Raw genomic sequence first — 26,357 nt, 5'->3', positions numbered from 1 at the left:
GCCCAACCTTCCTTCCGAGGAGTGGCTGGTGGGTTTGAACCGCCAGCCGTCTGGTTAGCAGGCAAGTGTCTTAGCCACTATGCTACCAGAGCTATAGTAGACCATATAATTGTCTGATTCAAATGGCTAATACCAGTTCATTTCAGCTCACTGATGCCTAGGATATTGATCTTGGTGCATTCCATTTCATTTTTGACAGCTTCTTGTTTTCATAGATTCATACTTTGTACATTCTGCATTCTGATTATTTATGGATGTTTGCAGCTGTTTCTTACCATTTTGAGTCATGCCCCAGCAGCAAATGGAGGTCCCCAAAGCTTTACTCCATTCGTGTCATTAAGGTCAATTCTACTTTGAGGGAGCATTTCTCTCCCATTTGTATTTTGAGTGCCTTCCAATCTGAGAGGTTTATCTTCTGGCACTATATCAGACAAATTTCATGACTATTCATAAAATTTTCCAGTAATACATCAGATACTGTTTCATGCTATTCATAAGGTTTCTACTGGCTAATTTTTTCAGAAGTGGATGGGCCTATCTTTCCCAGTCTATCTTATCTGGAAGCTCTGCTGAAACCTGTCCACCAAGGGTGACGCTGCTGGTATTTGAAATAGCGGTGGCATAACATTAAGTCTTATAGTATAACACACAAGCCTTACAGTATGACAGATTGACAGATGAGTGTTGGGACTAGTTAGTATGCTCCCTATATCATGGGTATTTGGACGGCTAGACTGTGTCTTGCTCACTCACCGCCATCAAGTCGATTCTTCCTCATAGCAACCCCTTTGGGTCTCCAAGGCTGTAAATCTTTACGGGAAGTAAATTCCCTGTCTTCCTTCCATGGAGCAGCTGGTGGGTTTGAACCACCAACCTTCAGGTTAGCAGTCTAATACCTTAGGCACTGTAAATGTTTCAACCTATTACTAGCCTTCTCTTAGAGTTTCTTTTACTTGGTATTTTTAGATTACTTTTATTTCTATCAGCAATTAGTAAAATTATCTTATACCATCATTGCTTTTTCATTTTTCTCAATAGGAAATTATTAATTATATAGGTTTATATCTAGAAACATGGAGATAACCAGATCAGTGCTGAATATTCTGCAGCCCATAGTCCACAAGTGACTCATTAGCTTTTATGTGTGGCCATGATCTTATTCAGAAGAAATACCCATCTTATATCTTATTCACTTTCAGAGAGAATCAAACTCAACCCTACTTTGGTTTACTGCTAATCTACTTTGTGCCTCTCTTGTCTGGATTTGTCAAAGAGAACTTGTTGCTTGGTGAGTGATATGAATAGCAGTGAGTTGAGTAGCAGAAAAGTACTGAATGGGTGATGGTTTGAATGGGTTGACTTATGTAGCTTGGTAGTTAAGAGCTCCAGCAGTGGAGTTGATTCACAGCTCTACCACTCTGTAGTTGCATGACCTTGCACAAATACTTGTTGTTGTTGTTTGTAATACCTCTTAAATCTCAGTTTAATCATAGTGAAAGGAGAGTGTGTGAGAGATAATGTTGGACAGTGGGTTCAGAGCCAGGGCTCTAAGGCCAGACTGCGTGGGTTAGAATCCTGATGACTCCTCTAATTTACTAGAATAAAACCAACCAAACTCACTGCCATCAAGTCGATTCGACTCATAGCAACCCTTCCTTGGGTTTCCAAGGGGGTATCTCTACAGAAGTAAATTGCCCAGTCCTCCTTCCGGGGAGTGGTTGGTAGGTTTGAACATACAGCCTTCTGGTTAGCAGTCAAATGCCTTAGGCACTATGCCACCAGAGCTCCCTGATTATTAGAATAAGTTATTTTAAACATTTCATGGTCTTCCTGTAAAATTAGGTTGATAATAATAATGGTCTACATCGTAAGGTTATTGTGAATATTAATAAATTAATACCTGTAAAGAATCTGTACATAATAAGTGCTCTATAATTTATAGCTATTGTTACTTTCTGAATTAAATTAAACCTCTTATAAGACTGCTACCTGGAAGGAGAGTTGACTGAGGAAATGAGCTTTTCAAAATAGGTAGATTCAAAGTAATAAGTGGTAATCTTTTAAGAATGGGATTCCAGAGAGGAGCCACTCTGTTTTCCACTTAAATTTTGTTGCTTTTCTTTTGTTTTTTTCTTTCTTTCTTTCTTTTTTTTTTTAAACAGTGAACATGCTTTAATTTCATGAGAAACAGTCTCTAATTATACTAAAAAATAAAGCAAATTGAGAAACATTTGTTTTAAAGAGGTTTCTGTTTTGTCTTGTTTAGGGTAAAATCATTTTTTTTTTTTTGTTTTAAACAATGTGATTTTAAGAGACAATGTGAGACAGTCCTTATTTTGCTGTTAAGGAAAGAAAAGAGTTTTCAAAATGAGTCTTACTCAATAATAAAACTTGTTCCAAGTGCCAGTGTTACAAGTATCCCAATGGGTGGGATATTTTATTTCTCAAATTTTAACCCAAACTGTGAAACACTACAGTAATAGAAAAGTGATGAAATATTATTTCAGTACAGTTACAGATTTTCCATTCTTGATTTAAAAAGCACCCTTTTAAAAGTACTGCCTGCACGTTTTTGTATCCTTCCTTGCTCTGTCTCTGTTGAACTAATAACTTGTCTTTATTTTACAGTGGTATCTTTGGCCTGGAGAAGTTAAATGACTTTCTCAAGTTAGACACAAAGTTAGTCACATTAAATTAAATCAGTTAAAGAAAGATGGTTGAAATAAGAGCTTAAGTGATAAATTAATATAATGAATTATTAAAGGGGACTGTGTGATTCTAAAGTACTTTGTAAACCATGGAACACTCTGCGATTATGAGTTATTATAGCAGATGATGGAAAACAACCTGAGCCAATGGTGCTGTCTCTTTATACTACCAAGCAGATTATCCCAGAGGTCACAGAATGATAGGTTCATCAATCAAATTCATATGCTCAAATCACAGAGCTAATTGAATCAATCAGAAACGTATAGCGAGAAGCAAGGGAAAAAGATGGGTGTGTAAAGACATTCAGGGTAGGGTCTAAGTGGGATGAAAGAATCACACTACGTGAATCGTGTATTACCCCTCATTAGTTTGTTCAGTCTCTGCCTGGGCTGCCTCAGCTTTCCCTGCTGACGGTGTGGACTGGAGCCAACACTGACTTTCTCTATATGGGGTACTCAAGAGCTTTTACACCTAGTCACAGCTGTAACTTGCTCTTAAACTGTGCAACTGTTTTAGCTTTTATCTCTATGTCTCTGACATATTATATACAGGGCTAGACTGAGTGCCATTAATAGGTATTTGACTTAAATATGAGATAGCCGTCAATCTGGATGTGTGACTTAATCCGTACTTTGTGAATTTTTCTTGATCCTTCATTCTTTCCTGTCTATACATAACAGTCTTACTTTGTTCCAACCTGTTTTTTTTTTTTAAATCTATATTCAAAACTAATAGGTTCCATTTTTTAAATTTTTTTTTTTTTTTTTACAGTTTATAAACAACTCTCTTAACTTCTTGGAAGAAAGGTTGGGCAGTCTACTTCAGTAGTGATACTGCCTCGGAAACCCAAGGAGGGGTTGCTGAGTCGATCTGACACTATGGCACATAACAACAACAGCAACATCTTAACTTCAAACACATGAGTTTCACTTATGTTCAAATGTTACTTGTTTACTATATCTATAGTTAAGTTTCATCTATCTTCTTTGCTTTTTTCTCTTTTTTTTCTATACAGCAAAGTTGAACAGTTTTAAATAATGCAACAAGCTCTTCTTAAAATTATTATCATTACAGCTATCTTTCATAAGCACATATATCCTTTGGCTTGTTTTGTTTTAGAAGAGGACTGATAAAAATTGTATCATAGAAATCTGTATCTGTAAGGAAGAAGGGAAGTTTGTGAAGAGTTCGAGTATTTTCAGCTCTCTATGTATATATTTCATTGAGTTAAAGTTTTCCATTGTTTAGTTTTGGATAAAAATATTCAGCCTATATTAAAAATGATAATGCCTTAAAAGCATGATATAATTCTTCTTCTTTCCCTGGGAAAAGACATTTTTCACAGCTAGAGTCAGAAATCCTATAAATTTCCTCTAATAAAACAGACCCTTATAATGTAAAGAAAATAAAATGCAACTCTCTTGCCAGAGAATCATCTATCTAAAAAATTCCTCTCTAGGGACTTATCTGAGGGAAAAATTCAGAAAACAGTAAGTTATTTAATGTTATAGAATTATTGTTGTTTAATATTAATTATATGAAATTAAAATCCAATTTAAGTAATTGTATATATAGTAAATATTGTATATATTCCTTGATTTCCTAATGAGTGTACATTTACAGATTTGATTTTACTGTGATAAGCTTCGATAGTAAATGAGAATTATGAAAATAATGCTTTAAATAATTTAATATATTTTTTTTGTTTTTAATGTTGTATGTATATTGGTTTTAACTTGATTGTTCTAATTTTATATTTAGTATAATTTTGAAAATGCATCTCAGACATTTGATGACCTTCCAGCAAAATTTGGTTATAGACTTCCAGCTGAAGGTTTAAAGGTAAGAAAATAGTATAATATAGTGAAGACATAAGGTATTTAATAAGGTGATTTTTATTGTTCTTTATTTATTTAAACAATGCAAATATTTCTTAGTATTTATTATCATAAAACATACATATTTATGTAAAGGTATAAGATTATTCAGAAGTTATGAAGGAGAAAGTAAAATTACCTGTGATCACATTATTCTGAACTCTAGTCACTGTTAACATTTTGATATATGATATTTTAGACCTATTTTCAAGGATGCTCTATGTGTAGGTATATATATATTTAGAAGAAAAACAACTCTACAGATCAGCCTTTGAGCTGATTCTGACTCATAACAATTTCCATTGGGTTTCCAAGGCTGTAGATCTTCAAAGCCGCAGACTGCCTCATCTTTTCTTTCTCAGAGTGGCTGGTGGGTTCAAACCACTGACCTTTTGGTCAGCAGCCAACTGCCTTAACCATTACACCACCAGAGCTCCTTAAACCAAAAAAAACCAAACTCACTGCCATCAAGTTGATTCTGACTCATAGTGACCCCTGTTGGGTTTCCGAGGTTTTAAATCTTTACATCTTCCTTCTGCAGAGTCACTGGTAGTTTTGAACTGCTGACTTTCTGGTTAGCAGTTTTATGCTAATAGTTAAAGCATATTATCTATTATTTGCAGTCGCTGCATGATTTTTAATATCATGAAATAAGGATTTTTGAACATTGTTAAAAGTTTTCATAGTGCCCAGTTTTTGCTATTACAAGTAATACGATGATGAATATGTTTGTCTTTATGTTTTGTGCTTATTTCCTTAAGATATATTTCCACCTGTAAAGTTGCTTTGTTTATGGAATGCTCGTTTAAAATTTTGTTGCATATTTCTAGGTTGCCCTCCAGAAAGTTTGGGACAATTTGGAATCCCACCAACAGTGTCTAAGACTATCATTTTTTCACATCCTTCATCAGTACTCATTATTATCAATTTTTTGCTGCTTTGATTAATAAAAACATCTTACGAGGTCGAACATCTTAGTTTTTTTGCCCAATAATTTTAGGATTCATAAAAACTTATTTATTTACATTATTGTGATTTGAATGAAAGTTTACAGAGCAAATTCATTTTCCGTGGAACAGTTCATATACATTTTGTTTCATGACTTTGATTGCTTGTTGTTGTTGTTGTTATGTGCCGTCGAGTCAAACCCGACTCATAGCGACCCCTCCTTGGGTTTCCGAGGCAGTATCACTACGGACGTAGGATTACCCAACCTTCCTTCCGAGGAGTGGCTGGTGGGATGTTGATTGCAGTCCTCGTAATATAACAGCTCTCTCTCCACTTCTTCCCTGTGGTTACCTTTTACTGTGTCCTTCTTTCCTATACATTTCTGCCCTTTGAGCTGTCTCCCTGTGCAAATACTGCCTTTCTAGCCTAAGGCATTTGACTGCTAACTAGAAGGCTGGCGGTTCAAACCTACCAGCCACTCCTCGGAAGGAAGGTTGGGCAATCTACTTCTGTAGCGGTACTGCCTTGGAAACCCAAAGAGGGGTCACTATGAGTCAGATCCGACTCGAAGGCAGTAAGTTTGTTTTTTTTGTTTTAATCCCCCATGGTTGATTGTTCTAAGGAGTATACCTACCTGGTCTAAATGTTCACTTTATATGCCTGTTTTTTGGCTGGAGGCCACATGAGTGAGAGTTCAGTTCCAGGCCTGAGGAGTGGGTAGGGGCCATAGTTTGGAATTTTTACCAGTCTGTATCAAACCAATAAACCTGGTCTTTTTTATGATTTTGAGTTTTGTTCTGCATTTTTTCCCACTCTATCCAGGATCTTCTATTTTGATCCCTTTCCAAGTGGTTGACAGTGGTAGCTGGGCACCATCCAGTTCTTCTGGTCTCAGGGTCATGTAGGCTGAGGTTCTCATGGTTCACTAGTCCCTTGGACTAATTGTTTCCATGTGTCTTTGGTTTTCTTCATTCTTCTTCCCTTGGTGAAGGAGAGACAATTTTTTTTTTTTTTTTAATATGTGTGATTTGAGTAAAAATTTATGGAGTAAATTCAGTTTCCATACAAGAGTTATACACATTTTGTTACATGACAAGAGACTCTAATACCAATAATATAGCACATCTCTTTCCACTTCCTCCCTGTGGTTACCTTTTCCCTGTGTCCTTCTTTACTATGCATTCCTGCCTTCTGAGCTGTCTTCCTGTGCAAATACTGCCCTTTTGGTTTCCCGTGGTTGAGTGTTCTAAGGAGTGTACCTACCTGGTATAAACATTCACACTATATGCCTGTCTGTTGTTTGACTGGAAACCATGGGAGTGAGTTCAGTTCCAGGCCTGAAGGCCAGTTGTTGCATCTTAAATGGCTGCTTGCAAGCTTTTCAGACCCTAACTGCTACTTACCAAAGTAATATGCAGAACAATGTTTTTGGGTAGTATGTTATGCCAGTTGAGCTTGATTTTTGCTCAGTAATTTTGTGAGTGTTATATGAATTGCCTATTATTGATTGTTCTTTGGCAATTTTTAAGTTAAAATGTTCATCCTTTCCTTATTGATTTGTAAGTGCTCTTTATAATTTGAAGGATCAATCTATTGTTTACCATATATGCTTCAGATCCTTTTTCACAGTTTGTTCTTATATTTTAACTTTGTTTAAGGCTTCGGAAGTTTTGTTTATGTAGTTAAAAATTGTAGGTTAGAAAGTTCTTCCCTGTCCCAAGATAATGCCTGCTAGTGGCTAAGGCATTTGACTGCTCACTAGAAGGCTGGCGGTTCAAACCCACCAGCCACTCCTTGGAAGGAAGATTGGGCAATCTACTTCCGTAGTGATACTACCTCGGAAACCCAAGGAGGGGTCGCTATGAGTTGGATCCGACTCGAAGATAGTCCATTTCATTAGTATGTTCCTTTGTTGCAATGAAGAAAGGTATTTGTATTGAATAAGTCATTAGTCTTGCAGAATTCTATCATGTGGTCTCCAGGATCATTTCTATCACCAAGGCCATGTTTTACAACTACTGATTCTGCTTCTTTGTTTCTACCTTTCACATTTCAATCACCAGTAATTATCAATACATCTTGATTGCATGTTTGGTCAGTTTCGGACTACAGAAGTTGTTAAAAATCTTTAATTTCTTCATCTTTGGTTTTAGTGGTTGTACATCCAAAAGCAAAACCAGACTCTTTGCTGTCAAGTTGGATCCGACTCCCAGTGACCCTCCCTTGGGTTTCTGAGGCGGTATCACTGTGGAAGTAGATTGCCCAACCTTCCTTCCGAGGAGTGGCTGGTGGATTTGAACCACCAGCCTTCTGATTAGCAATCAAATGCCTTAGGCACTATGCCACCATAAATTTGAATAGTAGTAGTACGGTCTTCCTCGTAGTCATAAGGATATTACTCAATCATGGACAACATTATACTTCAGGGTAGATCTTGAAATGTTCGTTTTGATAATGAATGCAACACCATTCCTCTTCAATTTGTCATTCCCGGCATGGTAGACCATATGATTGTCCATGTGATTGTCAGATTCAAAATGGTCAAATATCAGTCCATATCAGCTAACTAATGCCTAGTATATCTATTTTAATGAGTTCCATTTCATTTTTTATAACATCTATTTTTTCTGGATTCATACTTTGTACATTCTGCATAGTGATTATTAATGGATGTTTGCAGCTTTTTCTTCTTCTCAAGCCAGATTCAGAAAAGGTGTTGAAAGAGGGATATCATTTCTGATGTCAGATGGATCTTGGCTGAAAGAAAAATAGCACAAAGGTGTTTACCTGTGTTTTATTGGCTATGCAATGGCATTGGACTGTGTGGATCATAACAAATTATGGTTAACATAGTGAAGAATGGGAATTCCAGCACACTTAATTGTGCTCATGGAGAACCTGTACATAAACCAAGAGGCAGTCATTTGAACAGAATAAGGGAATACTGAATGGTTTAAAATCAGGAAGAATGTGCATCAGGGTTGTTTCCTTTCACCATATTTATTCAGTCTGTATGCTGAGAAAATAATCCCAGAAGTTGGACTATATGAAGAGGAATGCAGCATCAGAATTGGAGGAAGACTCGTTAACAACCTGTGATACGCAGATGATACCACCTTGCTTGCTGAAGGTGAAGATGACTTGAAGTGCTTACTGATGAAGAATAAAGACTGTATCCTTCAGTGTGGGTTTATACCTGAACATAAAGGGAACAAAAATCCTTACAGCTGAACCAATAGGCAACATCATGATACATGGAGAAAAGATTAAATTTGTCAGAGATTTCATTTTCCTTGGATCTACAATCAACACCTGTGGAAGCAGCAGTCAAGAAATCAGAGGACATATTGCACTGGGCACATCTACTGCAAAAGACCTCTTAAAAGTGTTAAAGAGTAAAGATGTCACATTGAAGACTGAGGTGCACCTGAGCTAAGCCATGGTATTTTCAAGAGCCGCCTATGCATATGAGAGCTGTACAATGAATAATGAAGAAAGCAGAAGAATTGATGCATTTGAATTATGGTGTTGGTGAAGAATACTGAAAATACCATGGACTGACAGAAGAATGAACAAATAATGTCTTGGAAGAAGTACAGCTGGAATGCTTCTTGGAAGCGAGAATGGCCAAACTTCATCTCACGTACTTTGGTCATGTTGTCAGAAGGGACCTGTCCATGGAGAAGGATGTCATACGTGGTGAAGTGGAGGGTCAGTGAAAAAGAGGAGGTGGATTGGCACAGTGGCTGCAACAGTGGGTTCAGGTGTAGCAAGGATTGTGAGGATGGCACAGAACTGAGCAGTATTTTGTTCTGTTGTATATAGACTTGCTATGAATCGAAGCCGACTTGACAGCACCTACCAACAACAGCAGCATGTTCCTGTTATGCACTACATAGTATTTTGTAATAGGACTGACCATAGTTTATTAACAATTGTCCTATTAACAGATACTTTGATTTCTTACCCAGAGGCCATTTACTTCTCTAGCTTAGAAGTCTGGAAGTAGAATTGATCAATCAGTGGATGTGGACATACACCAGTTTTCATAGATCTTGTCAAACTGACTTCCCAAAAGGTTGTACTAATTTAGTCCAATCAACAATGCATGAGAATACCTGTTTTCCTAGACCCTGTCACCAGTGGATATTATCAGTCTTTTTAACTTTTGCCAATCTGATGAGCAAGAAGTACTATCTGGTTTTAATTTGCATTTCTCCGATTACCAATGATTTTGAGCTGGCAACTTTTTCTTTCATTCTAGCTAAAGGAGTCAGATCACTTCATTTCATTGAAGAGCATTTGTTGCTTAGTAAGCTTGTTTTAAAGAGTTCTTCTATTAACTCTTGATAACCATAGTCTTATTGGTGTTCCTCTATTACTGTGGTACTGAAAATTTGGTTTTAAAAAAATTTGATTTAAAATTTAAAAAGTATTTTGACAATTTTGTTTCTTCATTGTCTAAGAAAGAGTAGTTAAATAGTTAAATATCTACTTGCTTTTTGAACTGTGAACTTTTTACTGTAAAAACGTGTATCTTTGTATGAATTAAAAGATGTCAGTACTGTAGAAGTTTTAAAAGAAAGATTGTTCATTTTTTATCTAGGGAAACTTTGTTTTTAGATATATATTTTAATTGGCTATTTTTGTAAGTACTTTTTCTAGATAACTTTTTTTTTGTTGTTTTTTTGAGACTTTGTAACCTTTGTGTGGCATTATTAAATTCAATGTATTATAGTTGGAAAAACTTCGGAACCATAAGATAGTTCTTCTTTGGAAGGTATGAGTTCTTGTGTTTGGAAAAAACAGTATTTTAAAAATTGTAAAACAGTATTACTTATGATTAAAATGATAACATACATATGTCCAATTAAGTGTGAAGTTTAAATTTTTCCCCTAATTAGCCTACTATTCTTTGTTGCCCCTCTATGAAGGGTCAGATAAGTGAGAGTATTTCTCAGCTTTATTTTTACTCTTCACATTCTACATTGTTTAGAATTCTATCTTTTTTGCTCTGCCAAAGGGGCAAGGAGGCCACATCTTCTGACCTCCTCTAACCCCACAAGGAAGGTTGGGCAATCTACTTCCATAGTGATACTGCCTCGGAAACCCAAGGAGGGGTCTCTGTGGGTTGGGTCTGACTTGACGGCATGTAACAACATAAATAACCCCACAAGAGGAAGACAGAATCACCATCAATAGCCCAAGGCCTATTCCTGTGAGGCCAGACATGCTGCCTCCCTTTTGCCTTTTCATCAGCCCTGACACCAACCATTCCTCCCGCAGCACCCACCACCTTTCTGCTGGGTTTGATAATTCGCTGCAGTGGCCACACAGAACTCACAGATTATGGGGTTTATTAGGGAAACACCAGGCTACAGTTCAAGTTCAAACAATGCTCAGTCTCTCTCAGTCTGCCGTCTCTCAGCCAACAGTTGCTCTCAGTCTTTTTCCCAGCAGTGCGTGTTCCTCGGTGTCTCTTTCTCAGCAGTGTGTGTCTCTTAGGAGTGTTGTTCTCTCAGCAGCACGTCTTTCTCAGCCAGCAGTCAGAGAGACTCTTTCTGTCTCTAGGAGGGCTCCTTTTGAGGCTGAACCAACCAATCCCAACATCAGAATTCTTTACACCTGAGAGAGAGTGAACTTCCCAGAAAATTACTATGTGCTGCTTCCAGTAGAAATACCTCAGGTGGATGATTTTAACAATCAGGAGCTACTGAGTTTCTCACAGCAAATTCCACCATGGAATTTACAGACTTATGGCTAGAAAAGACATACCAGGTAATTTACTATACCACATGCTCAGATTAGGATTCTTTTAATTTTTTTAATTGTGACTTGGGTGAAAGTTTACAGAGCAAATTCACTTTCCATACAGCAGCTCACATACACTTTGTCTCATGACATTGACTACAATTTCCCACAGTGCAACAGCTCCCCTCCCACTTCGTCCCCATAGTTATCTCTTCTCTGTGTTATTCCCTCCATGCACTTCTGCCCACTGAGCTGTCTCCCTGTGCATACACAGCCCTTCTGTTCTCCCATGATTGTTCTCTCTAAGGAGTATGTCTGCGTAATGTAAGTGTTCACATCATAAGCTTGTCTTTTGTTTGGCTGGAAGCCACGGGAGTGGGTTCAGTTCCAGACCTGAAGGGCAGCTAGGGGCTATAGTCTCAGTGGTTTCGTCAGGCTCTATCAGACCAGGCCAGCAAGGCTGATCCTTTTTTTTTTTTTTACAAATGATTTTGAGTTTTGTTCCACATTGTTCTCCCACTTTATGCAGGATCTGACATAGATCCCCGTCCGAGTGGTTGACAGTGGTAGCCAGGTACCATCTAGTTCTTCTGGTCTCATAGTCATAGAGGCTGAGGATCTCATGGTATACCAGTTGCTTGCACTAATTGTTTCCATCAGTCTTTGGTTTTCTTCATTCTTCTTTGCTCTGGACAAGGAGAGACCCATCGTGGAATCTAGATGGCTGCTTCTAAGCTTTTAAGATCCCAGTCGCTATTTGCCAAGTAGGATGTGGAACAATGTTTTGTGTAGTGTGTTATGCCTGTTGAGCTTGATGTCCCCTTCGACTATGGTTTCAAGCCCACAGATCTAACAGCTTGCTCCCAGCTTAGGATATTTTGAAAGCCAAATGAATCAGACTCTCAGTTATTTTGTATTATTACTAGTTTTTGGTTAAGGCCTAACTGCTGCATTTTTTAAAATTCTGTTTTTGAGTTATCAAAAAAATATACTATGTTTTCCATTTCTAGGTTCCCACTACCATCAAGTTGATTCTGAGCCATAGTGACCCCCATTGGGTTTCCAAGGCTGCAGATCTTTATGCAAATAGATTGCCTCATCTTCCTCCTGCAGAGGAGCTGGTAGGTTTGAACTGCTGACCTTCTGGTTAGCAGCCAAATGCCTACCCAGTACCCCACTAGAGCTCCTTTCCAGGTTAGAGTGCTTTAATCAAACCTGAATATAAAGACGTGTCAAGAAAATAATAGTAGCAGGTTTTGGTATACTAATGCAAATAAGAGTCTCTAGGAGAATCTTAGGAGCTCCGGTGGCATAGTGACTAAGTCATTTGTCTGCTAACCAGAAGGCTGGTGGTTCAAACCCACCAGCCATTCCTTGGAAGGAAGAGTGGGCAATCTACTTCTGTAGTGATACTGCCTCAGAAGCCCAAGGAGGGGTCACTCGACAGCAGTGAGTTTGGGTTTTTTTTTTTTTTCTTTCTTTCTTTCTTTAGGAGAATCTTAAGGAGATCCGGTAGGACAGTGGTTAAAGCATTGGGTTGCTAACCAGAAGGTCAGCTGTTTGAACCTACCAGCCACTCTGCAGGAGAAGGATGAGGCAGTCAGCTTCCGTAAAGATTTATAGCCTTGAAGCCCTATGGGGCAGTTCTACTCCATCTTACAGGGTTGCTATGAGTCAGAATCAACTTGATGGCAGTGGGTTTGGTTTTGGTTTAGAATCTTAAATTTATTGAAATCTGAACATTGGAGGTACTCAATTTTGTTTCAATTGGAAGTTATATTAGGAAGCTCTTGATCTAAATTGTCTCCACACCAGTTTTACTTCCTAAGAATTTATGGCCTTTGTAATCATGTTGTTGTTGTTGTTATGTGCCGTCGAGTCAGCCCTGACTCATAGTGACGCCTCCTTGGGTTTCCGAGGCAGTATCACTACGGAAGTCATTTTTGTTGTTGTTGTTGTTATGTGCCGTCGAGTCAGCCCCGACTCATAGTGACCCCTCCTTGGGTTTCCGAGGCAGTATCACTACGGAAGTAGGATTGCCCAACCTTCCTTCCGAGGAGTGGCTGGTGGGTTTGAACCGCCAGCCGTCTGGTTAGCAGGCAAGTGTCTTAGCCACTATACTACCAGAGCTCCCACGGAAGTCATAGCAGGTATAAAATATGATGTCCTAAGTGGGCATTTCCCTGGGTACCCCTCCCCCCACTCATGCCAGTATCTCATACAAGGAAGAGACAGAAAAATATAAGTGAATTTAAGTATTGCCTAGGGTCTTTATTAACCTCAGTTCACGAAGGAAACAACCAAACCAGTCAGTTCTTTGTCAAGACTTTCCTAGTGTGCGGAACAAACTCCCACCTGAGACATTATTTTAAAAGGACCATGTTCTATTTTAGAAGACTTGTTAGGATTTGCAAGGAGCTCAGGTGGTACAATGGTTAATTACTCAGCTGCTAACTGAAAGGTTGGTTGCTCAAACTCACCTAGCCAGTCCATGGAAGAAAGACCTGGTGATGTGCTCACATAAAGATTATAGCTTAGAAAACTCTAGGGGGCAGTTGCTACTCTGTCACTTGGGGTCAATATGAGTTGAAATTGACTTAGCAGCACCTACTAACCAACCAGCCAGGTAGGGTTGGCAGACTGGGTATTTCTTATTTCTGTCATTTTTACAAAGCCAGAAGTAGCAGTGCCTAAGGTCAAAAGGGGAGATAGATGTATGGCATTGTATTTTCCTGTCTCAAAACAAAACCAAACTCACTGCCATCGAGTCCATTCCAACTCATAGCGATCCCCTTTGGATTTCTGAGGCAATAAATCTTTATGGAAGTAGATTGCCCAGTCTTTCTTCTGCAGAGTGGTTGGTGGGTTTGAACCACCAACCTTCTGGTTAGCCGTCAGATGCCTTAAATGCCTTAGGCACTACACCACCAGAAAGATACTTCCTTATAAGAGATCTGGTAATAAAATATATAATGGTATAGTCCTTCCCAGGAGCTCTGGTAGTGTAGTGCCTAAGGCACTTGACTGCTAACCAGAAGGCTGGAGGATCAAACCCACCAGCCACTCCTTGGAAGGAAGAAGGAAGGTTGGGCAATCTACTTCCGTAGTGATGCCGCCTCAGAAACCCAAGGAGGGGTCATTAAGAGTCTGGTCCAACTCGACAGCACATAACAACAACGACATAGTCCCTCCCAGAGTTAGTTACTAAAAAGGAGTTCATCACTCAAAGTCCCTACTAGGCATTCCACTTTTAGTGTTATAACCCGTTTCCTTCCTTCCCTTACTAAAGGGAATTACATCCATGTGTTGCTCTTTTGTACATCCTTACAAAGACTTGATTTTGTCAGAATTAAATTGTTGCCAACTTAATGAGTATGAAATAATAGTATCTCACTGTTTTTAGTATTTCTTGCATTATTAGTAAGATTGAGCATGTTTTAATGGGATTATTGATCAAGCAGGTTTCTTTTTGTTTTAATTGTTTTGTTTATTTTTGACTCATTTTTCTATTTGTTGGTTAGTTTTTAAAATACTGATTTGTAGAAATCTAGACACATAGTCCTTTTATTATATGTTTTGTAAATATTTTCTACTCTGTGGCTTGCCTTTTAAGTTGCTTTTGTTAGGCTTAAATTTAAATTTCAAGGTAAACAGCTTCATTAATTTTTATGCTTTCTCTTTTAAATAATCCTTTCCTACCCAGAGGTCTTGAAATAAAGATTTCCTCTGCATGACCCTCACCATATGTGTGTTGTTGTTAAGTGTTGTGGTAGTTAAGGTTATTGTCAATTTGGCTGGGCCTGGTTGAGTGGCTGGGCAGCTGGATGTAGGTATTCCCCATAGTGAGATTGGCAGTCAGTTTCATGGTGGAATCTACTGGAGCAGCTGAGTAGCTGCTTTAGAGATGTGGTCTGCTTCCAGTATTTAAGAAGCAGCTTTGAGGAAGGTCTCTAGCTTTTTGGCATGCTTGAATCCTGCATGTAGCCAAGTCTTCATTCAGTAGCCTCTGCAGATCTTGGGACTTTCAATGGACTTGAATTAATGGCCTACCGTGTGGTTTGGTAACATCAGGACTGTGCCATTTTTATTTGTTGACCTTGGGCTTGTTAGCCTCAGCAGCCAGTAGCTAACTGCCTGAGTAAAGAGATGTTTCTAGTTTCAGTAGGCCAGGAGCAAGAGGCAGAGCTAAAGCCTGAGGTTGACAGTGGCACTTTGAACTTGGACATCTAGCCTCCAAAACTGTAAGAGCATAAACTCCTGTTTGTTAAAGCCATCCCATTTGTGGTATATTCTTGTCAGAGTGGTATGAGGTAATCAGAACAGGTGTCTTTGAATCGATTTTGACACAGTCATCCTGTGTGACAGTAGCACTACATAGTCTTTAGAGGAGTGGATTGCCAGGTCTTTTTCTCATGGAATAACTGGGTGAATTTGAATCCCCACTTTTTCAGTTAGCAGCCTAGGGCTTACCTATTGTACCACCAGGGATCCTTACGACATATTTAGTAAGTATTTTATTGTATACTGTGAGGTAGGATTCTATTTTTGTTTTTTTTCTTTCAAACAGGTAACCAATTTTTAAAGTAGTATTTCTGAGAGTCAAGACTTTACACGTAGATTTGTAATGTAGGTCTCTCGTTTGATGCTCTGTTTATTATCAGTATAGTTAGAATAATTTAGTTACACATTGAAGGCCAGTCTGATGAGGATCAAGCTTTTCCATGTTTTTTGTTTCTTATAATTATAAGAAATAACTAGATAGGTAGAGGAGAGAATGGTGATTAATAAAAAATTGAAAACAAGATATACCTCTGATAGGGAAGCCTTGATCAGTAAGCCCAGCATCAGATTTCCTGAGGATACCTATCAGTGACAAATCTTGGTTTTCAGCAACATACCTTTTGGGCTAGATTTACCATGATCTTATATACAGTGTTTTTGTAATCTGGTATTGTGGGTATATGTATTGTTAATGTTGATGAGAAAGAAGATGAGAAGGAAGATTATGAGGTACAGATTTGTCCTTGTCTCTGTCAATTTAATATCCAGAAAAAAGATACAGATGAAGGATTTTTCTTTGTTATCAATTTATTTCCTCACATTGTTATTGGGTGCCTTGGAGTTGGTTCTGTTTAAACAGAAGTGATTCAGTTTACAACACAACAAAACATTGCCCAGTCCTGCACCATCCTCACAGCCCTTGCTATACTTGAGCCTATCATTGCAGCCACTGTGTCAGTACATCTTTTTGAGAGCTTTCCCCTTTTACGCTGACCCTCTACTTTTCCAAGCATGATACCTTCCTCCAGGGACTGGACTCTTCTGACAACATAACCAAAGTAAGTGAGATAAAGTCTGGCCATTCTCACTTCTAATGAGCATTGTGGCTGTACTTCTTTCAAGACAGATTTGTTTGTTTTTCTGGCACTCCGTGATATTTTCAGTATTTTTGACAACATTAAGATTCAAATGCATCAGTTCTCCTGAGGTCTTCCTTGTTCATTGTCTAGCTTTCCCATGCATATGAGGTTCTTGAAAGTACCATGGCTTGGGTCAGAGGCACCTTAGTCCTCAGTCTTACCTCTGTTCTTTAACACTTTAAGGAGGTCTTTTGCAGCAGATTTATCCAGTGCAATATGGCTAATTTCTTGACTGCTGCTTCCATGTGTGTTGATTGTGGATCTAAATAAAATGAAATCCCTAACAACTTTAATCTTTTCTCTGTTTTCATGATGTTTCTTATTGGTCCAATTGTAAGGATTTTTGTTTTCTTTATGTTGAGCTGTAATCCACAAAGCTGTAGTCTTTGATCTTCATCAGTAAATGCTTCAAGTTCTCTTCACTTTAAGCAAGCAAGGTTGTGTCATCTTCATATTGCAGGTTGTTAATGAGTCTTCCTCCAATCCTGATGCCATGTTCTTCTTCATATATTCCAGCTTCTTAGATTATTTGCTCACATAAAGGATACAACTCTGACGCACCTCTTTCCTAATTTTAAACCATGCAACATCCCCTTGTTCTGTTCGAATGAAAGCCTCTTGGTCTGCATACACGATTATGTGTTCTGGAATTCCCATTCTTCTCAATGTTATCCATAATTTGTTAGGATCCACAGTCAGTGCCTTTGGATAGTCAGTAAAACACAGGTAAACATCTTTCTGATATTCTTTGCTTTCAGCCAAGATCCATCTAGTAACCTCAAAGAATATTTTTCTTGGTCTCATATGATATTTGTCCTTTTGTGACCAACTAACTTCACTCAGCATAATAGCCTCATTCATCCATGCTATGAGGTGTTTCACAAATTCAACATTGTTCTTTAACGTTGCTTGGTATTCCCTTGTGTGTTTATGCCATGGTTTGTTGAGCCAGTCCTTCATTGATGGGCATTTAAATTGTTTCCATCTTTTTGCTGTTGTGAATAGTGCTGCATTGAACGTGGATATGTATACATCGGTTCGTGTCATGGCTCTTAGTTCTCTAGAATATATACCTAGTAGTGGTAGCATAGTGCCTAAGGCACTTGACTGCTCACCAGAAGGCTGGCGGTTCAAACCCACCAGCCACTCCTTGGAAGGAAGGTTGGGCAATCCTACTTCCCTAGTGATACTGCCTTGGAAACCCAAGGAGGGGTCGCTATGAGTCGGGGCCGACTCGACGGCAAACAACAACAACAACAACAGTGGAATTGCTGGATTATATGGTATTTCTATTTCCAGCTTTTTAAGGAAGTGCCATACCATTTTCCACAATGGTTGTATCATTTTACAGTCCCACCAGCAGTCTATTGAATGTTCTAGTCTCTACACCCTTGATGGCATTTATTGTTTTTTTTTTTTTTTTTTTAATTTTGCTTTTATGCTTGGGTGAGATGATAATCTTGTTTTGATTTGCACATCTCTAAGATTGCAAGCATTTCTTCATGTGTTTGTTAGCTACCTCAGTGTCTTTGGTGAAGTATCTGTTCATGTCCTTTGTCTGTTTGGTAATTGCCTTGTTTGTCTTTTTGTTGTTAAGTTGTTGACGTTTTCTATACACTTTAGAGATTTGTCCCTTGTTCGATGTGTCATTGCCAATTTTTTTTTCCCCAATGTGTGGGTTTTCTTTTTACTCTTTTGGTGAAATCTTTTGATGCACATAAATGTCTAATTTTTAGTATGTCCCCATAATCTATTGTGTCTTTTTGTATCTGTACATTTTTAGTTATATTTGATAGTGTATTTATGCCTTAATGTGGGGCCCTTAAGTTTGTTCCTGTTTTTTCTTTGACAGTCTTTATGGTTTTAGATTTTACATTCAGGCCTTTGATCCAGCTTGAGTTCGTTTTTGTGCATGGTGTTGAGATATGGATCCTGTTTCATTTTTCTGCAGTGGATATCCAGTTTTGCCACCACCATTTATGAAAGAAACTCTCTCTTCCCAATTTAATGCATTTTAGCCCTTTGTCAAAGATTAGCTGTCCCTAGTTGTATAAATTTACTTCTAGGTTCTTAATTCTGTTCCATTGGTCTATGTGTCTGTTGTCGTACCATTTACCAGGCTGTTTTAACTACTGTGGCTGTATAGTAGATTTTGGGATCTGGGAGCTTGAGACCTGCTACTTTGTTCTTCTTCTTTACTTATCTGCGGGTCTCTTTCCTTTCCATATAAACTTCGTGATTATCTTTTCCAATTCCTTAAAGAAAGATGATGGAATATAGATTGGAACTGAATTACATCTGTAGATCGCTTTGAGTAGTGACATTTTCATGATGTTAAGTCTTCTTATCCATGAGCTTAGAGTATTCTTCAGTTTATGTAGGTCTCTTTAGTTTTCTTGGCTTTTTGTAGTTTTCTTTGTATTCAAAATTACAATAGATTTATTCCTTAGTACTTCATCTTTTAGATGGTTATTGTAAATAATATTGCTTTCTTGGTTTCCTTTTTGGCATTCTCTTCATTGTTGTTGTTGTTATGTGCCATTGAGTCGGACCTGACTCATAGTGACCCCTCCTTGGGTTTCCAAGGCAGTATCACTACGGAAGTAGATTGCCCAACCTTCCTTCCTGGGTTTGAACCACCAGCTTCTGGTTAGCAGCCATGCCTTAGGCACTATGCTACCAGGGCTCCCATTCTCTTCATTAGGGAAAGGAATCCAAGTGATTTTGTATGTTGATCTTGTGCTCTGCTACTTGCTGAAACTCTCAATTAGTTGCAATAATTTTCTGACTGAATCTTTGGGATTTTCTATATACAAAATTATATCATTTACAAATAGAAATAGTTTTGCTTCTTCTTTGCCAGATTGGATGCCTTTTGCCCTTTATTGCCTTATTGCTCTTGCAAAGACATCCAACACAGTATTGGATAGGAGTGGTGATAAAGGACTTCAGTTTCTTGTACCTTGTTTCTGTCTCCTCCATTGAGAATTATGTTGGCCATTGGTTTTGTGTATATGCCCTTAATTTTTTTGAGGAATTTCCTTTCTATTCCTTTTTGTTCAGTTTTTTTTTTTTTTTTTTTTTTAAATCAGGAATTGGGTGTTGGATTTTGTCAAATGCCTTTTCTGTGTCAAGATCAGGATTATTCTATAGAATTATAGATCATTACATTTACTAATGTTAGCCAGGTACAATTCTGTTTTTCTGGTCCCATTGCAAAGGAGCTTACGTTTATGGTAGCAATACTTCCTCCTCTAAGTCCTGATTCTCCCTTTATCGCTGGTACTCCTGTTGTGGTATAAAGAAATGTTGTGATATCTTGATGGCTGCTCATAAGCTTTTAAGACCCTAGGCACTACACAACAAACTGGGACAGAATGAGGTAGAACAGAAACATTGAAAAGCAGTATTAGGCCAGTTGTCTGAGATGTCCCATGAGTTCATGACTTTAACCTTAAACCTCCAAACCACCCCCCCCCAAAAAAAATCCCGTGAGGTGCTGCATTAGCAGCAGCATCATCGTCGTCTTTTTTTTTTTGGGGGGGGGGTGGGTGGGTAAAATATATATTGCATGTTATCGTTGTTGTTATGGGCCGTCGAGTCAAACCCAACTCATAGCGACCCCTCCTTGGGTTTCCAAGGCAGTATCACTACAGAAGTAGGATTGCCCAACCTCCCTTCCGAGGAGTGGCTAGTGGGTTTGAACCGCCAGCTGTCTGGTTAGCAGTCAGGTGCCTTAGCCACTATGCTACCAGAGCTCTTATTAACTCTGCACTGTTCAGGGGTATTGTGCTGTTGCTGTTATGTGGTATTGAGTCGGACCTGACTCATAGGAACCCTTCCTTGGGTTTCTGAGGTGGTATCACTATGAAAGTAAATTGCCCAACCTTCCTTCCAAGGAGTGGCTGGTGGGTTTGAACTGCCAGCATTCTGGTTAGCAGTCAAGTACCTTAGGCACTACGCTACCAGAGCTCCCTGTTCAGGGGTACAACTTAGTGTTACTGATGATGGTGGTATGGTGGTGTGGTGGTGTGGTATGTAATGTAGACATTGTCCACCAGAGGGCACAATCATTTTGTTTTCTAAAATGTCAAGGTATCTTAACCATGAGTAAAGCTTTATCTGTGTGTGCTGTATGTGGAAGCACATACCAGATGGCCTTTTCTTCACTGAACTTGACTATCCTCAAATCAAAATCTTAACAAACTACTTTATTAAGTAAAAGAAAATTCAAGGCTATAGTTGAAATCGTTGAATCTTTTTTTATTTTTTTGTTGTGATTTGGGTGAAAGTTTATAGAGCAAATTCATTTTCCATTCAACAGTTCATACACATTTTGTTTTGTGATAATTCAAAAACAGTTGCAGCAATATACTGACAAAGAACTTCCAGAAATGCAGGCTGGATTCAGAAGAGGATGTGGAATAAAGAATGTCATTGCTGACATCAGATGGATCTTAGCTGAAAGCTAAGAAAAGATGTTTACTTGTGTTTTATTGACTATGCAAAAGCATTCAATTGTGTGGATCGTAAAAAATTATGGATAACAATGAGAAGAATGGGAATTCCAGAACACTTGATTGTACTTGTGAGGAACCTGTACATAGATCAAGAGGCTATTGTTCGAACAGAACAAGAGGATACTGCATGGTTTAAAATCAGGAAGGGAGTGTGTCAGGGTTGTACCCTTTCACCATACTTACTCAATTTGTATGTTGAGCAGATAATCCGAGAAGCTGGATTATATGAAGAGGAACGTGGTATCAGGATTGGAGGTAAACTCATTAACAATCTGCAATAAACAGATGATACAACTTTGCTTGCTGAAAGTGAGGATGACTTGAAGCACTTACTGATGAAGATTACAGACTACAGTCTGCAGTATGGATTATACCTCAATATAAAGAAAACAAAAATCCTCACAGCTGGTCCAATAAACAGCTTCATGATGGATGGAGAAAAGATTGAAGTAGTTAAGGACTTCATATTACTTGGTTTTACAATCAACACCAGTGGAAGCAGCAGTCAAGACATTAGATGGTGTATTGCATTGGGCAAATCTGCTGCAAAAGACCTCTTTCAAGTGCTGAAGAGCAAAGATGTTTCCTTGAAGACTAAGGTGTGCCTAACCTAAAGCCATGGTATTTTCTCTTATGCATGTGAGAGCTAGGCAATGAATAGGGAAGACTTGATTGTTTTTGAATTTTGAAGAAGTGATGGTTTTGAATTGTGGTGTTGGAGAAGAATGCTAAGTGTACCGTGGACTAGTAAACGGGCTAACAAATCTGTCCTGGAAGAAGTGCAGCCAGAATGCTCCTTGGAAGCGAGAATGAGCAGATGTCGTCTCACCTACTTTGGTCATGTTGTCAGAAGGAACCATTTCCTGGAGAAGGATATTATGCTTGGTAAAGTGGAGGGTCAACGAGAAAGGGGAAGGTCCTCAACGAGATGGATTGACACAGTGACTGCAATGATGAGTTCACGTATAGCAAGGATCGTGAGGCTGGCACAGGATTGTTCTGCTGTGCATAGGGTCGCTATGAGTTAGAGACGACTCAGTGGCATCTAACAGCAGCAGCAACAACAACAACAACAGTGTTTTTTTTTCCAGAAATTATGTGCAAAACCTTTCCTTATCACAATACATGTAAACAGTGCAAATTAAGGCAGGAGAAATTGTTAGATCTTATGAAATAGATGGTTGGTGTGAACAATTCAAGCACCACATAGTACTATGGTTAAGGCATTGTTATGGGGCCGTCTGCTTCCATAAAGATTTACTGCCTCAGAAACCCAATTGGGGTCACTGTGAGTCAGAAGTGACTTGATGGCTGTGAGTTCGGTTATGACTTTAATTGCCACTTTCTTCTTATAATGGAATTTAATGAATTATATCATTTAAAAAATATATTTAGTCATTTTTTTGACATCCTTTGAGATAGTTATTTGGTTTTTGTATTTTCGTCTGTTGGTATAACATTATATATTAATACATTTTTTAATGTCAAACAGCCTTGCATTCCTGGGAAAGCAACTTGCTGTTCTCTTTTTAAATTATTTTGTGGAGATCCTTTCAGTTGTGTGTGTATATGTATATCTCCCTGATTCTTTTTAATGGCTGCTGTACTTTTCTATTGTATGAATATAACATAATTTATTAAATGGTTACCTTGTGCATGGGTTTCAGTTTTTACTATTAAAAACAATGTAGTAATGAGCAGTTTTCTACGTATACCTTTATGTACTTAGGTTAGTGTTTCTGCAAGATAAATTCCTGGAAATGTTATGCATTCTCATTATTTTGATTACATGAAATTAATTTTAAAAAGTACTTAGTTGGTTTAAAATCATAAAACGTTACTGGAAAATATACTACCATATTAACAGTGTTTGTCACTGAATTACTAGCTTATGGATGATTTTTTTTTTAAACTTTAATAATAAAAAAGAATGGAACTTACTTTAAAAGACTGTTTATGGAACCAAATACTATTTTAGAAAATCTGTAATTGTGAGCAGTTGGAAGATAGGAACTGCAGTCGTTCTCAGGTAATCATCTAGTGTAATACTAAACATGAAACAGATTTCAGAGATATTTTTGGAAAGGAATTGAGTTGATTTATTGAGTAAAATAAAGAGATAACTTGTTGTCAATTCTTTTTCAGGGTTTTCTGATTAACTCAAAACCAGAGAATGCCTGTGAACCCATAGTGCCTCCTCCACTAAAAGACAACTCATCTGGCACTTTCATTGTGTTGATTAGAAGACTTGATTGTAATTTTGATGTCAAGGTACTGTTTGCCTTTTTTTTTTTTTTTTTTAAACTTTTTTGTTACTGTGTTTTCAGTCTAATTTATGTTCTCCCTTGTTTAGGGAAGGATGTAAGACACTTTATAAAATTCATTCAGATTTAAGAAAAAGGGCTGAAGACATAAAAAATAGGAAATGACAAGGAAATGGTGAAGATAAGAAAGATAGGAGTGGGGTTACTAACGCCCTCTGGGTAGCATAAACAGTTAGCACTTGACTGTTAATCTAAGGGTTGATAGTTTGAACCCACCCTGTGGGGCAGTGGAGAAGGCCTGTAATCTTCTATAAAGATTATAGGCAAGAAAGCCCTATGGAGCAGTTCAGCTCTGTAACACCTGGGTCACCACAAGTCAGAATTGACTTGACAACAACAGGTTATGTTTACAACAAATTTACCTGTCAGTTTCTTAGCACCCAGTACAAGAGGGAGATAATATCGGTTTCATGATTTATATTTTCAGTAAGATTGAAAACAGACAAGTTGACTAAGATATAAATAATTACTGTTGGTTCTAAGGATTTTCAGGTTGTGCATCTTGAACTGTGATTTAATAGTGGAATCTTGCTTGATCTGATATGAGAATAGAAAATTTAACCCTTGGTCTTATGCCTTGACTATAGCCAAACTCAAAACCAAACTCAACTGCTATCGAGTCAGATCTGACTCCTAGCGACCCCTCCTTGGGTTTCCAAGGCGGGATCACTATGGAAATAGATTGCCCAACTTTCTTTCTGAGGAGTGGCTGGTGGGTTTGAACCACCAGCCTTCTGGTTATCAGTCAAGTGCCTTAGACACTACACCACCAGAGCTTCTAATGACTGTACAGGGGTTTGAAAATGTAGAGCACTTTGTAAATGATAGGTTTTTTTTCTCTTACATATTAATTTCCAGATCTAGACTCTAATCAGTGTCTTTCAATAGGAAGTAAATTAGTGCTGGAAATCAAGTGCAGTAAATGTACTCCTCTTCAGAGTTGCTTGTTGTAGGACTTTGACAGTAGTTCAAATTTAAACTAAGGTAAGATTTGATCTAGAATAAGATAGTTACAGATTGTTGCAACTGAAATGAAATATTATTGCAGCATTTCATTAATTTCTTGTTGCTAAGAAATTAAGAGTAAACTATTATTCTGCTGGTTCCAAGATTTATTGATTCCAAGGTAATTTCTCTCAGTAGGGGAGCTCTGGTAGCATAGTGCCTAAGGCACTTGACTGTTCGAACCCACCAGCCACTCCTCGGAAGGAAGATGGGGCAATCTACTTCTCTAGTGATACTGTCTCGGAAACTCAAGGAGGAGTCGCTATGAGTCGGGTCCGACTTGGCACATAACAACAACAACAACAGTGTAACTAGAAACTAGAAAGCTTTTTTTTCCCCAAAATAAAATTTTTAGGTGAGGATGGGAGGTGGTTTATTATGAAATTCAAGGAAATACTGTCACTAAATACTAGTTTTTGATGATGAGAACATAGGTCAGGAATGAATAGATCGGCTTGTTAGCCCTTCTGTCCCTTCTTTGGGTCCTAATCATCAATCTAAGTACTTGTAATGGAAATTTATAATTTAGCCATTGCTTCAGCTCATGTCTTTCTACTTCCTGCCTTGAATTTTATGTTCCAGCCTTACCACCTGCTTGAAGTCTCTTAACTTGGCTTCACCATGCTGACCACCCCTTTGTGTTTTTACATATACTATTTTCTCTGAGATCTCTGTCCCAGATGACCTCTACTACCCATTATTCTGTTTTTATTATTTAAGTGCTAGTTGAGGATTTACCGCCTCTGGACGCCTTCCTTTTCCTCTACTCTGTCTCTGGCAGAACCAGTCATTTCAGCTCAATGTGTCACTGTTTCATCACTCAGTAAATAATCTTCTTTATTGTACTTCATCACTGTGTTAGTCTGGATTCTCTAGAGCAGCAAAACCAGTGAGGTATGTGTATATATATATATATATATATATATATGTACGTATATTTACTTCAAGGAAATGACTCATGCATTTGTGAGAAAGTGGTCCATGCTGTTGGGGAAGCTGCAAGTCCCCAATCCATGGGTCAGATGGTAGGCTAAAGACCTCTGCTAGCTCACGTGGTTGTAGGGGCTGATGAACCCAAAATCTGCAGGCCAGGCAGTAAGCTAAAGACTTCTATAGGCTTATGTCCCAGGAATTGGAAGTTAGGTGATGAGAAAGGTGCAGGGTTCAGGGGGGAGGAAAGGAAGGGGGGAAGGGAAGAGGAGAGCGCTTTGCCAGAACATCTACTCACATGGATCCTCTGTCAGTTTGCTCCATTCTCATCTCCATTGTTTCAATCACTTGAGAAAGAAATTTTACTTAAAATTTCTTTTTACCTCTTCAGACTGAAAAGGAAGGTCATAGCCAGGTTTGAGAAAATCTATTTTGATGTCTACTGTTTATTTCTTTACTCCATTTTCTTTCCTTATTTTCTAGCAAAACAACTTTTCTCTTCTGTTAAGTATCTGTATTGAGACAGAGGGTAGTTTGTGTCCAGGCTGATGGTCGACTTACTGTTGCTTTGTATTGGCAATTCTGGAAAAAACAAGAAAATCCATTTTCTAGAGAATTTTTCAGTTGACATTTTGGAAGATTTAGAAGCAGAGATAGGGTCTCTTTTCTATAGATCAGTCATGGAAATCTACATAAGTGTAGGCTGGAGAGTAAAGTGAAGCTCCAGTTGTCTCAGATTGCTAGAACTGCCAAAACCAGGTCATAAACATCTGTGCTAATTTTTGTGGTTTTGATTGCTCTTTATGTTTTTTAAAATTATTATAAAAATATGGTAGCTCTGGTAGCATAGTGCCTAAGGCACTTGACTGCTAA

The 26,357-nt window shown here is 38.2% G+C and overlaps 1 protein-coding gene across 1 annotated transcript in view; it reads left to right on the top strand.

The window, feature by feature from the left end:
• Positions 1-26,357, top strand: part of RNF13 (ring finger protein 13) — a 150,146-nt gene that overhangs the window by 7,013 nt on the left and 116,776 nt on the right. The window contains exons 2-3 of the mRNA XM_007940182.2: positions 4,471-4,551; positions 23,371-23,496. Of these exons, the coding sequence (XP_007938373.1) occupies positions 4,471-4,551; positions 23,371-23,496 (207 nt within the window). The remainder of the gene's footprint in view (positions 1-4,470; positions 4,552-23,370; positions 23,497-26,357) is intronic.

This window comes from Orycteropus afer, unplaced genomic scaffold (assembly GCF_000298275.1).
Source record: "Orycteropus afer afer isolate SDZICR_OR568_19922 unplaced genomic scaffold, OryAfe1.0 scaffold00066, whole genome shotgun sequence".
NCBI classification, from domain to species: Eukaryota; Metazoa; Chordata; class Mammalia; order Tubulidentata; family Orycteropodidae; genus Orycteropus; species Orycteropus afer.
The sequence above is the reverse complement of the archived record's forward strand: the minus strand, read 5'-3'. Positions and strand labels throughout refer to the sequence as shown.